The 13599-nt window shown below is 61.5% G+C and overlaps 1 protein-coding gene across 13 annotated transcripts in view; it reads right to left on the bottom strand.

Moving 5' to 3' along the window:
- SSH2 (slingshot protein phosphatase 2) overlaps window positions 1-13599 on the bottom strand; it is a 135970-nt gene that overhangs the window by 23110 nt on the left and 99261 nt on the right. For 7 of the 13 annotated variants that reach the window (XM_075904604.1, XM_075904603.1, XM_075904609.1 and 4 more), the window contains 2 exons: window positions 6465-6568; window positions 1915-1979 (listed from right to left, as the gene is read on the bottom strand). In XM_075904604.1, the coding sequence (XP_075760719.1) occupies window positions 1915-1979; window positions 6465-6568 (169 nt within the window). Of the gene's footprint in view, window positions 1-218; window positions 1598-1914; window positions 1980-6464; window positions 6569-7612; window positions 9918-9955; window positions 10610-13599 lie in introns of those variants that run through there. The other 6 variants (XM_075904602.1, XM_075904601.1, XM_075904610.1 and 3 more) reach the window with 6 other exon arrangements.

Genomic DNA, 13599 nt, shown 5'->3' on the forward strand with positions numbered 1-13599 from the left:
AGCAGCAGAGCCAGGGTCCTGCCCAGGGCTGCCTTCAAACACGCTCGCCCTCGGAACCTGGGGCCAGCTGCTTCCGGGCTCTGCCACGCCTGGCCCACTTCGCCCGAGGAGGGGCCACTCCTGAGCCCAAAGAGCAGAGTCTTGGTGACCCCCACACAATTAAAGCAGGCGGCTCCCGAGGCCCGTCTCAGCCAGGGGATTAGCGTAATCTCATTTACTTCACTCAGCTAGTCTGGGGAGCTGTAATTAGATGTCCGGTCTCAATGCGAGACTCCTTAGAGCGGGTGCCAAAGGTCACATGGCCTCACGTCGGACAGGATTTCCACAGGCACCGCGAAGAGAAAGACCTTTTAGGAGCGGCGTTGGCCACCCCACTCTGCCGAGCCTCCGCGGGCGCAGCTAGCAAGGAGACCTGTTCCGCAACATTTCCCAGGGCAGCCAGTGATTAGTTCTGTCCGCCTAGACCGGTGACATCTCAAGCAATTCACAAGCTGAGTCTCCCGGGGCTGGAGAGGGAGCTGAAATTCTCAGCTTCCTCCTCCGAACAGGGATCCCCCTCACTGCCAATCGCACGCCGCAAGGAACCGCAAGAGACTCAGCTGCATCAGTCCCTGCCGGCCAACGCCACGGCTGTCGTAAGCAGCAGTGGGCGGGCAGCTGACCCACACGAGGGAACATTCCCTTCTCCCGTTGAGAAACGGACCGGCAACAGAAACTCTCTTGCAGCTATTCCTGTACCCAGCTTCTGCCTTGAGACCGCACGCTGTGGTTACAACACCGCTTCCCCCTCAGCCGCTGGCTTGTTTTGACCAGATTCCAGCATGCAGTGTAACATTAGGTGGGTCCGGAGCGGATACAGAGGTTTTGCCCATCACCTCGAGGGAGGGTAAAACCCACAAGGCCTGCAGCAGGGCCGGGAGAACTTAGAAGCCGCAAATTTGGTTTGGGTGCGGAACAAGATTTGGTTTTTTGGAAGTTTAAAAGCCAGCTGCCCGGGCTCTGCACTGGGCCGAGTTCGAGGAGTTCCTCGTACAACCGAGCCCGTTGCCTGCCTGCTACTGGTGTGACCCAGGTCCGCTAATGGGCCCAATCCTGCTCTCCTGAAACCCCAGTGCCCTCTGCCAGCTGGCCCCTGGGCGGGGCGGGGCCGCAGCCACCGACACAGCTGGACGCTCTTCACACCAGTCTCAGCCGCTCGTATTCTGGGACACGAGTCTCTCGCAAGCGCCCTCGCCCGCCGGCATCAGGCCAATTCGGGGGGCCGCTGAGCTCAGCCTCCAAACAGCGCCAGGCAGGGCCCTTCTCAGGTGCTAGCGGCAACCTGGCTTTGCGCCGCACAGTGCAGGCAGCAACACTGCTGGGCAGCGCACACGCAACAGCCGCACAGCCCGAGGCAGGGCCCCATCCCGCGCGGTGCCAGGGGCATTACTGGGACGCGAGTGCCCCCGACGCCCACAGCCGCTGCTGGGCTGAGCGATCAGACGTGCAATTGCTACGCACTCGCCAGTCTCCTTTCCAAACGGCCGCGTTCCTGAGCCCGGGGCAAGGTGGAGCCAGCAGGAAGCTGCAAGCCCTCCTGGAGCCTCGTGGGGTCTCCACTGCTGTGGCAGGTTCGACAGAGGACCTCAAACCCCTCCCCCGCCCCCCAGGAGAGCCCCGCCCTGCATTTAAAATCCACCCAGGCCCCGGCGTTCTCACGACGACCGATACAGGGTCTGTGACGAGCGCGGTCGCCAAGAGTGGGCAGGACCCTGGGGTCAAAGCCCTGCCTGTGGCATGGCCAGGGAGCCGCCGGCTGCGTTTCCCGGGGAGCGTCTGGGCTGTAACCGCGATGCCGGGCAAGGCACGCTGCAGCCTGTCCCTGGCGCGCGAGCCGCCCCACCCAACGGGGCGCAGCTCAGCCAGCCAACCTACCAGTCGGATGTTGTCTTCTGGGCGCAGCAGGATGAACATGGCCTGCAGGTGCTGCTGGAGGTCCCCTGCAGGAGAGAGGGAGAGTGAGGACACGCCAACCCCTCTCGGCTCACACCCCCTGGGCCGCCCAGAAGCGAGCGTTCGTCAGCGCTTCGCTCTGTGCCAGCCCGTCGCCTCCGGGGGACGTCTGCCCCTCCCCCCATTCCAGGACGGGGCGTCCGTTCAGGTTTAAACGTTAACTGGTTAAACACTGGGTGGAACCAGCTAGCCCCGGAGCAGCCCCCCCGCCTGCAGCGCGACAGGCCGTGGCCGTGGCCGGGGGGGTGGCCTGTTCTAGCCTCAGCCCCACCAAGGCTGCGAGTGGGGGGCACTGCTCTGTCCCCAGCCTCCAGCCCTGGCTGTGCCGCGGCCACAAGCAGGGGGAGGGGAGGTCTGCTTCAGCTGGGCCCACTGTGGCCACGGGCAGGGACCAGCCAGCCAGGCCAGCTAACCGGTTACCTCGTAAGGAGGCCGATAAGCCGCCTGCTTCCCGGGTTCCACCCATCCCGGAGCCCCTCTGAGCAGCCCCTCCAAGTGCCGACCCCTGCTAGTCTAGCACGTCCCACCCGCCCAGGGACCCCCCGAGCACAACCCTCTCCCAGCTTGGCTGCCTTGCCGCCCCACCGCCAGCTGGCCGGGCTACCCGGAGAGCCACGGGCTTCAGGGGAAGCAGGAGCTCCCGGGCTGTGGGCGGCAGAGCCACTGGCGCTCTCCCGGTGCTCGAGACATTGGCAGCGAGCCGGGCCGTTCCCCAGCCAGCAGGCATTCGCAAGCCCAGCCCAGAGCCACGCCCGCCAGGGATCCGGTCCCCGCCTCGAGAGAGGGACTTTGCAGGGAGCCGGGCTGCGGCTTCGCACACGGAGAATAAGGGAGGAGGAGTCTCCCACAAGCACCTCGGCCCTGGGAACACCAGGGAGCAGCACCGCCGGCAGCGAGACCCGCTTGGCCAGGGGCTGATCCCCAGGGAGCGGGACGGAGCCCCCAGGCGGTGCTGGCTGTCCGCCCTCTGCGTCTGGAACGCTCGGACTGGCCAGCCCGCTCCTTAGGGGAAGGCCACGGCTTCAGAGGCCAAGTGCTCAGCGCTGCGCAGGCCTGTGGTCACTCCAGGCTGAGCCCAGTGTGGGCATGGCCTCGGCATCGGCCACCCGCTCTGCTATCCGGGTGTAGATACCCGCGGCTGGAAGGGGATGTCCCCAACTATGCAGGGCTCCAGACACCAGATTTATAGCCGCATCCGTATCCGCACAAACGAGCTGCTGATTCCTGCATCAACATCCAGGGAGGCGGATGCTAGGGACGTAAAATCCCGCCTCATCCGTTAAGCGGTTGAACGGGAGCTTTAGCGGGTTAACCGATTAAGCGAGATCCCAGGCTGGGGACCGCTCCAGCCCAGCTGGAACAGCCCCTAGCCTGGTCGCTGGCTCCTGCACGATGGGCCTGGTGGGGCCCCCCCCCGCACCAGGCCACGGGGGAGGGACTGTTCCCAGGCAACCGCTTACCTGGGCACAACCCTAGTGGGAATCTGCCGATCTGCAGGGCTCTGGTTCAAGGAAACCTTAATCCTGCGCCTCCTATTAGGGGGCACATTGCGCTGCCATGTGGGAACCTGGGCCCCAGTGTCCCCAAGTATCAGAGGGGAGCCGAGTTCGAGTGAATCCGCATGAACGACGAGGAGTCTGCGGCACCTTCTAGACTAAGATTTATTGGAGCACGAGCTTTCGTGGGCAAAGACCCCCTTGGGCAGATGCAGCCCTGGGACTTCTCGTCGGAGTGTATCCAAGGAGGCAGGAGCTGGGAGAACGGGTAGAAACAGCTGCCTCTGGGAAGCCACTGCCCCGCGGAAGTGCTGAGGACTGAACGGCTGCTCCCGGCAACCTGGACACAGGTAACGGGCTCGCCCCGGGGATACACGCGACTCCCTGCGCCTCGCCGTTCCCATCGCGCTCAGCCCTGCAGACCCTGGCGCTGCCGGTCGGCCCCTGGGAATCGCCCCCAGGCTGAACGGGTGAAGAAGCGGTGTCTTCCCTGAGGGGAGCTCAGAGCACCTGCAGGTCTACGTCTCCTTGCCCCAGACGGCTCCTGGACGGAGCCTGGCTTGGCCAGTGTCTGGCGCCTGGCGCCCCGGAGCAGGAGGGCGTCCTTCGCAGGAAGCGGCCGTGACAGTGAAACGCGCTGGGTCCTGAGCCTTTTCCGGGGGAGACTGGACAAAGCCCAGCCCCTGCCCCTCCGGTCTCACCATCAGCCACGGGGTCCCACTGGGGCTGTCAACCTCCCCGAGGCGGTGCAGGCCCGAGGGAGGCGCTATTGCTCCCTTCCCTCCCAGGCGAGACAGAGCAGCGGGTTTCGCGCTCTGGGGGACACTGCCGGGCCAGCTCTGGAGGGCGGGGCGCCAGACTTTTCAGTAGCCACGTCTCATTGGGGGGGTGCATCTCGGGAAGCCAGGGCCCCCTTTCCGGGCTCAGTCTGGTCCCGGCCAAATCCAGAAGACCACGAGCGAGCTGCACGCAGGGGGCTGGGCCAGGCACTGCTCGAGGGCAGCCCCACGTGGTAGGCTGTTCTCTTAGCCGGACGATCTTCCAGCTAATCAGTTTCCCCCTTTGGGGGCGGCGCTATTAAAAAGCCAGGGGGCGAGCAGAGACCATTTCCTGTTGTGACAACCTCGTGGCTGGCGGGGACTCTAGCTGGATTTGGGGAGGGGTCAGAAAAGTGTTGCGCGCAGAAAGCTCTGGTGCCAGGAATGAGATGGAGGTTCTCGCCACGTGGCTGGTTCGTGAGCTGGAACGTGCGGTGTCCGAGGTGCGCAGCGCCTGCCCGCGGGGCGTACTCCATTTCAGCAGGCAATGACCGACACAAGGACGACTGCAGGCCCTCCACCGGAGAGGCGCGTGTGAAGGACGAGCTACAGATTAGCATCCCCACTTAGGCGGGGGAACGGACGTGTGAGAGGGGGAGCGACGTGTCCCCGGTCGTCAGAGACCAGAACAAAACGGAGTCCCCACGCGGAGCTCTATCACCTAGGCCACACTGCCTCCCAGAACAGAACACGCAAGGCCGTGAGCAACCGCCCCCAAGCAGAAATCCGATCTCTGCAGGCGCCAGCGTCACTACAGGAGCATTTTCTTCCTGCGCCCCCGATCTAAGGCCGTCAAGCCTTTGCAAGGCAGCTCCCTCGCGTGTGGTCTGAGCACCAGAGAGCTGCCTGTGCTGCCGCTCTGGCCAGGCTCACCACCAACCCCACGCCGCTGGCTAAGAGAAGGCCTGGTCGGCGCGGTACGGCTAACAGAGCACGCGGCAGGCGGGCACCGGGGCTCTGGAGAGTCCAAGGAGACAGGTCAGGGCAGCAGCTCTAGGCCTCCAGCCCCACTTACATACCACAGACCGATTCACTTAAATCCCCAGCCATGGAGACGGGCTTTCAACCAACGTGCAGCCCACTGGATTTCCTCCCACGGCTCAGCTCCTGCTCCTTGCCAGGGCTGTGGCCAGGGGAGAGGGGAGACGATTTCCTGACTCCTGACATCGGCAGTCCGCTCCTCCCTAGCGGCGCTACCACTGGGCGCTGGCGCCTCACGCGGATCATCGCTGGGGAGGGGCTAACGACACGGAAGCGCCATGGAAATCGGGGCTGGACTCGGTTGCACTCTCGTTCGGGTGGGCGCTCTTCGGCAAGGACAAAGCTGAATCCGGCCCCTCTGCCCCAGGTGCAAGTTCCACGTTCTCGTGTTGCCCTCGCCCCCTGGCCTGCTCGGCGAAGGGAGACCAAACCTGAGACTCCCCGCGGCCTGCGGAGCACCGTCCATGAGTCAGCACCACAGACACACCGAAGAGCAGCTTCCCTGCCGCGTTTGGGTTTCATTATTCAGAGACTGACTTTTCCAACAAAGGATCCACACAGAAAACAAATCGAGCTGCCAGCGAGGGTGGAATTCTGACCGGCTCCATATTATTCATGCAGTACACGCGTCTATCCGAACACAAGCCACATTTACAGGCCCCTGAAGCTCCCCACCCCACTCAGAGTTAGAAAGAGGCCTTTCTTTTTGCTGACACTGGACAAGTCGGTTCCAGGGCCAGGAGAGCCGTTACCCGGCCCAGGGTCTGACGTGGGCCCCAACGGAAAGGGGACCGAGTGCGCGAGTAACGAGAACATCGTCCCGCGGGGCGGATGGATTCGCGCTCACGCGCCTCCACGAACGTTACCGAATGGGAAGTTCACAATTCAGCAGTTCTGGAGAACCAGGGGCCTTCACGATCCTTTCCCTAAATCGCCACGGTGGTGAAAAGACAGCAAGTGGCCCGGAGTTTGGGGCACTTTGCTGGACAGGCAGCGCTGCGTTAAGAGTTTTATTGCTGGGACCCGCGGGCCAAGCAACACAAAGTGCAGTGGCCTGGGCAGGCCAACGTTAGACAGGAAAGCCGAGAGTGGCAGTGTGGTGCTTTCCATGGGCTGGCACAGAGCCCCAAAGAGGAGACATTGGGGAGAGGGCAGTCAGGAAGCCTGGGGTATTTACCTGCATGCTTGTTGCGCCGGTTGTTGATTCTGGGGGTAGACGACCCATTGCCCCGGGGCAGGAAGAGCGCCGCTCCTTTCACAGTGAGGAAGCTTTCGCTGATGCTGCAAGGGAAAGACACACAGTGAGTCGCTTGAAAGGCGAGAAGGCAACATGACAAACAAGGGCCCGACAGGGAAGGCACTTAGAGCCAGACCACTGTGCTGGCGAAGGACAATTCAAAGTTTCTTTCCCCTCTAGAAATACCACAGAGCTCAGAGCACACGTGTAACAGACTCACGCGTGTAGGGCTACTGAGAGCAAGAACACAGAGAAAGCGGGGGCATTCCCCGAAGAGGTGCTTGGACCTGGGAACCCAGATGCCTGGTGGACATTCCCACCTCACAAGCGTGTTGCAATGCTGGAAATCCGTCCTGCACCGGGTCTGGCTACCCCGGGCGCTGCTGGTCAGAGATAGCAGATGCTCCCTAGCAACAGATGTCTTGCTTTTGTAGTTAGCTCAAGGAGCATCAGTCCGTACAGCAGATTAATGAGGCATAAAACTCTATTGTCTGGCGATTCACACGATAATTGGCTCGTGAAGAGACTCAAATACATTAAAAGCAAAGCCATAATGCTGTTACTGAGAGACACCTTTTCATTGGCTTGACTCTGCCCTTAAATCAAGTGACAGGATGAATGAAGCGGACTGCAGACTGAGCAAGCCGGAAACCCTCTTCTGAAAAAGATTTTACACAAAGAAAACCCTACGCAATTTGCTTTTTAAACTGTACTTCTCTTGTAGGGACACACCATTCTTAGCACACCTGAATGTCCTGTCACCCAGAGGTCGGGGTACTTTACTCCACACTGAAAGGGGAAACCCCACACACTACAAAGGAGTAAAGTGAGAAACGACAAGGCCAGAGTCACAGGGAAAGGGACCCAAGAGCCCCTGCACTGGGCACGCCGACAGCCCCGAGTTAGTCCCCCAAGAGACGGACAGCGTCGTTACGCTCCTCTCTCGAGAAAGCCGACAGCTTACCCGCCCCCTCGGGGCTCAAGCAAACGAAAAGGACGTTAAAACAGAGCAGAAACCCTGCCGCATGTTTGAAGGAAATGACAAGTTACGAGAAACAGATAAAAGCTAAACCACGCCATGTCCACACCCTTTGTGCATCCTTCCTTCTCCCAGCAAACCGGCGTCTCAGCAATCCGAGGGACGGAAGCATCCAAGCCCAGACGTACAGGTGAGCACACGCCTCCGCCCCTCTGAAGAGAAAGGCTTTGTGGAGAATTCAGTCATCGCCCACTGCCAGGGGTCAGTAGGCCCAGCGGGGCCTTGATGCTGGCTATCCTGCCTGCTCTGGAGGGGAAGTGTCACCTTTTGGTCTCTGCTCTGGCTCCCCACGCGTCCACGAGAAAAGTGCATTACCTCTGCCCTCAAAGGGCGCCCAAGAAGGGAACTCTTGCGAGAACCCCTTTTCTTCCTAGCAACATCTCAGGGGAGCCTCCGAGCCCCCACCCCACAGACTCCCCCCGAGGCCTTTTCCTTTTTGCCGGTAACTCGCCAGCCCTGCAGTGTGCTGGGCCAACAAACTGGAATTTTCAGAGGAGCAAAAATTCCTCCTAGATCAAACAGCATCAAGACTTGTTATTGTGCTACATTAAAGATGCATCACCAGGCATGTGGAACAGATGTTCCCTCATGAGAAACCAGTCCCTCCGAGCCTCCCAGGGCAAGAATTTTAGCCAACAGCTCTTCCCCTGACACCATGGGACAACAACCGTGTCCTCAAAGCCTTTAGGCGACACGGGCCCTTGAAGTGCACGTTGGACGGAACGGAACGTTTTCCTGGCATGCTGAAGCCACGTACTCTGCAGAGCCCTCCTGCCAGTCCCCACCTCGTCTTCCCAGCGTCTGTATTGGCTCGATGCTTTGCCCAGCCTGTTCCTGAGCTTACCACGGGAGGAACAGGTTGCTGGACAAGGTGTCTGACCCACCGGCTGGAGATCGCAGGGATGCAGCCCAGCTCTCTGCTCTGCTGAGCCACTCCCTCACAAGACGACAGGGGAGCAAAAGCTAGTGACCCAGGGGAACGGGCACAGCCAGCCAGCCGTGCTCTCTGCATCCCGCTCAGCACTGCTCCACCCGCGCCCGGGGCCCCGGAAGGCTGACACCACCACGGGGGTCCTACCATGCACAGCCATGCACAGCACCTTCCGGCCCGTTGGGCGCAGTCCCCCTGCACCGTGCGGGTTTCACAGGGGAGACCAGCGTTTCTCCAGCGGGAGGGGCTGACTCAAAAGGGAGCTGCTGGCCCCAGGCCACGAAGAGGGCCACGGTATTGCCACTGTTATTTCTGCACTGCCTTCCGAACTGGGCAAGTGGAGAGCTACCGCTGGCCACGTGCCCTGCCCTGGAGGCAGCGCCCTGCCAGCAGCAGGGCAGAAACAAGGGTGGCAATACCAGACCCATGTCGCCTGGCTGCTGCTTTCAGAGCTGGGCTCCCGGCCAGCAGCTGTGCGGGAGCGAGAGCAGCAGTTCCACAAGCCCCGTTCAACGACCTTGTGACCCCTCCCCACACCTCCTTGTTGGGTCAGGACCCCAATGATTACAACGCTGTGACATTTTGGATTTAACTGGCTGAAATAATGTCCCAGTTTTTAGAATCCTATGACCGCGAAACCGTCCACAACGGACCACGGATCCGGTCAGGCCCTAAACATGACCATTTCTGAAGATATTTTAGGGGATTAAAATGAACATGCACGGAGGGCTGGGCAGCTCAAAGACGGAATTAAAATCCATTGGCGGACGTCGCTCAGGCACATCGGTATTAGTCTTCCAGGGAGGAGAAAGTTCTGTGCTCACATTCTCCCGCTTTTAGACGTTCTAAGGCCCCAACCTGGACAGCATGAACAGGGATGCGCAGGGGGAGAAGGGAGGCTGATCTGTATCGCTGCGGGAGGGGGAGACAGGAACAGAAGGAACAGTTCAGCACGGTTACTTCAGCCAGTACAAAAATGTTTTCTGGTTTTTCTAGTTCTCACTCCCTGGCACTGGCTACCTGAGCCTGCGCTGCAGATCTCCAGGGGTGGGGATCAGATCAGAACTGTCCTGCAGAGGTTTCCCTTGGTGCAGCCAGAGTCAGTGTTTCAGGACCACGACTCACCTGCTACGCCTGCGAGAACGGGAGTGCGGACCAGAGAGACTCTGCGAGCGCCCAGGGGAGACACGCGTGCCTCGGAAGGAGTCTCTTCCCCAGTCCCAGAGGCGGAAAGCACGTTTTTAGGAATGTGGAAAAACGGATCAGGCATGTGCAGCAGGACGATCAAGTAACCAGAACCAAGCAGCTGACAGCAGAGACGGCTACAACCCCCAGCCAGTGGGCACTTATACAATCAGCACAGGAGCAGGGGGCTGGGGAGAGGCAGGGAGTGACCAGCACACGTGGGGACAGACGCAAGGGTGAGTGGGGAAGGCCGCAATCAGAACGCCCTCCCCCTACCTGCTGTTTGAAGAGAAGGCCTTGTGCTCGGCAGCTGCCAACCGAGCCGCGGGAGGGTCTGGTTGCCCTGGCATTCGTTTTGAATTACGGTCAGAGTAGCTCTCCCCATTGCCTGCCTGTGCTGGGGCGGGGAGAGGAACAGGCGCACGCTGGCAAAGCTCGCAAACACATCGGCTACGTTGGCTGCCCTGCGCTTCGCCCTTCCTTGGCCGCAGGAGCAAAGTCATTGACATTTCAACGAGGGCGTGCCCCAGCCTCCCCGGCTGCTGTGCCGTCACAATGCCACGTGCGTGACATCACAGTGGAGCGCAGGGCGAGGAGGGTGCTCCGGATCCAAGCAGCGAGAAGCTGTTGGGTGTGAACAGGAAAGTGCCCTTCCCAAAGGACATTCACAGCCAATCATCTGGCCTCAGTCTCTTAGGTGGGCCCTCCCTCGAGAGTATAAGGGAGGCTTCTGATTTGCCACCCTGGGTAGGGACGCAAGCGACTAGGCGACTATCCAGTAAGCAAAAGCTCAATTGGATAGTCGACTCGTCCCTCGACTCATCGTTCCCGCCCCTTTGCTGCCTCCATCAGAGGCAGTGCGGAGAGACAGCTTGAAAGCTGGTTCCCCCCAGCAGGGGGATAGTGGGGACCGGGCGCGAGCCAGGAATCAGCTGATACCCAGCTCACGCCCGGTCCCATACACTGCGCCCTGCTGGCTCAGCGAGGGGGACCCGGTGCAAGCCAGGACAGCTGATTCCTGGCTCGCGTTGTGTTCCCCCCTCCCACACACACTGTGCTTTAGCCTTTCAATGTATTAAGAGCTGGCAGGGTCCCCCTGCTGCGCACCAGCCTTTTGAATACATTTAAATGGGAGGCTGGGAGCTAATCCTGCTGCAGCTCCCCCGCTTATCGACTAGTCGATTACATTTAAACATCCCTAGCCCTGTGTACGCCTGCTGACGGCAGAGTGCTCCTGGGCAGGCTCCCATCTGTTCTGCCTGATGGTCACTTTCACTTCCACTGCAGAGTTTACACCCGGCCCAGCGCTCTCCCCGTAAGATACAAGGCTCAGGCCACAGACCCCTCAAGCCTCGGGTACGTGGCAAGAGGATGCCGTGTGTGAGCATGAACATAAGGGGAAGGGTGGTGTGGCGGGAATGCTGAAATGCAGAACGGAGCACAGAGGAATTCTTCCACTGAATTGGATGGGCCTTCTGGTGCCGTGCGGATAACCCTGGATCCCCGCGTGCACCACCCGGAACAGAACACACTTGTACGTGTTTCTGAAGATCCAGTTCACGGACACGTCCTAGACCGAAGTCACGGCTGTGGAGAGCTCTCTGCTGACAAAGGCTGACTCCCAGCAGACCAAGCGCACGGCTAGTGGGGACGGAGCGCAGGACTGGACTGGACCGTGGCTACGTGCTGCCTGGCCACAGCTCCTCTGCAAACGATGTGGTTTCTTCCCCAGAGAAGTCAGACAGGTGGGCAGGTTAGCAGTTTCCATGGGACGAAGGCTTGCCGGGCAAGGTCTAGCCACTCGGGAGAAAATGGGAGTGAGCGTTCCGTGTCTTGCTGGGTTAAACGAGGTTGCTGAAATTGAGAGTCGCTCCAGGCTGGCAGGGTTTGGATTGGGCGTTCCCAGGGGACCGCCAGTTACAGAACCAAGTTCAGCGCTATTCCCGTCTAATGTTCTGGAAAGAGACTTTTCATAGGCGCCCTCCGTCCTCATGCGCTCAGGACCCAGCACGGCTGGCAGGAAGCTAGCTGTCCCGCCCACTGAGGGGACGCATCCCGAGGCTACTCAGACACCCCGCGCTGGGTGCTATGTATTTACGCCTCGGCCCTGTCAATCCACCCAAAGGCGGGGGACTCCCAACAGCGAGCGCGTGGGCGAGGGACAGCGCCTCCGTGAGAACCCCTCGGGGTCGCCGGGAGGAAGGCAAAAAATCCAGCCTGCCTCAGCCCCAACAGAGCAGCTGCCGGCCAGCGGCCTGGCACCGACCAGAGCAGCCCGGCTGGGGGACAGGCAGAGCCACTCGGGAAGCCAGGTGCGGCCGGCAGGAGGCGGAGGGAGGAGTCGCCGGAGCCAAGCCTTTGTGGCTGGCGGGGCTCAGTCAGGAAGGGGGCCGGGGGGAGGGCACTTTAAGCAGGGCAGGTCCTTTTCCAGAAAGGAGATTCCCGAGATTCGGTATTTGAGAGCCCCCCGCAGCGCACAGCAAAGCGCCCCGGACAACGGCGGCGTGGGCTCTGCCGAGACGGGCCGGAGCCCCTCCCAACCCGGAGAGCAACCGCCCGGCCAGCCAAGAGGCGGCCCGATTTCTGTGCCAAGGCGGGGGCGGCGGGTCACCCTGACAACGCAGCTCTGCTGTAGCCATGGAGCCGGCACGCTGCAGAGGCTGCCCTAAGGGCCGGCTCCTGGGACGCCGCGCGGCCAGGCGGGAGTCCGGAGTGGGGCCAACGAGCTGCCCCCGGGCACACACAGCCCTGCCCCGAGGAGCTGTCTGCACAAGGCGGCGCCAGGCCTCTGGAAGAGACGTCCAGGTGCCCCGAGTCCCGCGACCAGCCCACGCCCCCCTCTCAGGGCAGCCGGTCGGGGGGGCGCATCTGAGACCGGACACGCTGCTCCTCCACGGTCCCTCAGGGCCTGGACAGATCGGTCCAGTCCTAACGCTCAGGCTGCTTTCCTCGACAGCAGCGTGGGCACCCGGGCCCAAGGCAGGGACTTGCACGCCGCTGGAGGCCAGTGCTGAGCCCCCGCCGGCACGGCACTAGAAAGGCAGGGCCGGGGGACCGCAGCGGCCGAGGCGGTGTGGGGTGCAGAGGAAATGCAAAGCGTGCCAAGAGGAAGCAGGCCCCCCAGCCGCGTTTCTCCCCGTCTTGGTTCCCGCACGGGAAGGGACGAGCCGCTGTTCGTGTTGCTTTCATCACCAAGCGTTGCCACCGCCGCGGCCCCAGGCCATGCCAGCCCATGCAAAGGGCATTTCATCACCCACCCCAGCAGGAAGAGGAAACCGGGGTGGCAGCAACATCTGTGGTGTACAGAGCATGAGCCCCGCTGCGGAGGCCTGGCAGTTCCCACGGGGCCCTTCTGCAGAGCCTCAGAGGGACAAAGGGCACCGCAACGGTGCACGGATGGCGGGCTGCACCCAGACCCACGGGCCACTGCTCTCCACATGCCTCCACAGCCCAGCACAGAAGCCACGAACACGGCCAGCTGGGCATTTATCCGACCACCCGGGGGAGGGAGGGAAGGGCTATCGCCTTCGCTGGCACGGAGACCTGCAGCGCAGGGCGTAAGTGACATGACCAAGGGCACTTGGGATCCACGTGCAGGGAGCTGGGAGCCAAAGCCACTTCCCAGGAGTCCCAGGACCGAGACTGAATAAGAAACAGATGCGGACGCTCTGGAAGCAACTGCACAAGGTTGGGAGATTCCAAGCACTGGGCCTCCCGTCTGATGTGTGTCAGGACAAAGCCATTTGCGACCCATTTCCATCCCGCCTGTCTTGAAGCATCAGGTTCTGGTCACCCCCCCAGGAAAGCAACTGCACTCGTGAGTCGTTTGTGCAACTATTCGGGCCTTCCACTTGGCGTTTTGCTTGCAGCTGCTTGTTGCAGGCACGAGGGCTTTCCACGCAAACTGCCTGGCTCCTCGC

This window comes from Pelodiscus sinensis, chromosome 21, assembly GCF_049634645.1.
Source record: "Pelodiscus sinensis isolate JC-2024 chromosome 21, ASM4963464v1, whole genome shotgun sequence".
Taxonomy (NCBI): Eukaryota; Metazoa; Chordata; order Testudines; family Trionychidae; genus Pelodiscus; species Pelodiscus sinensis.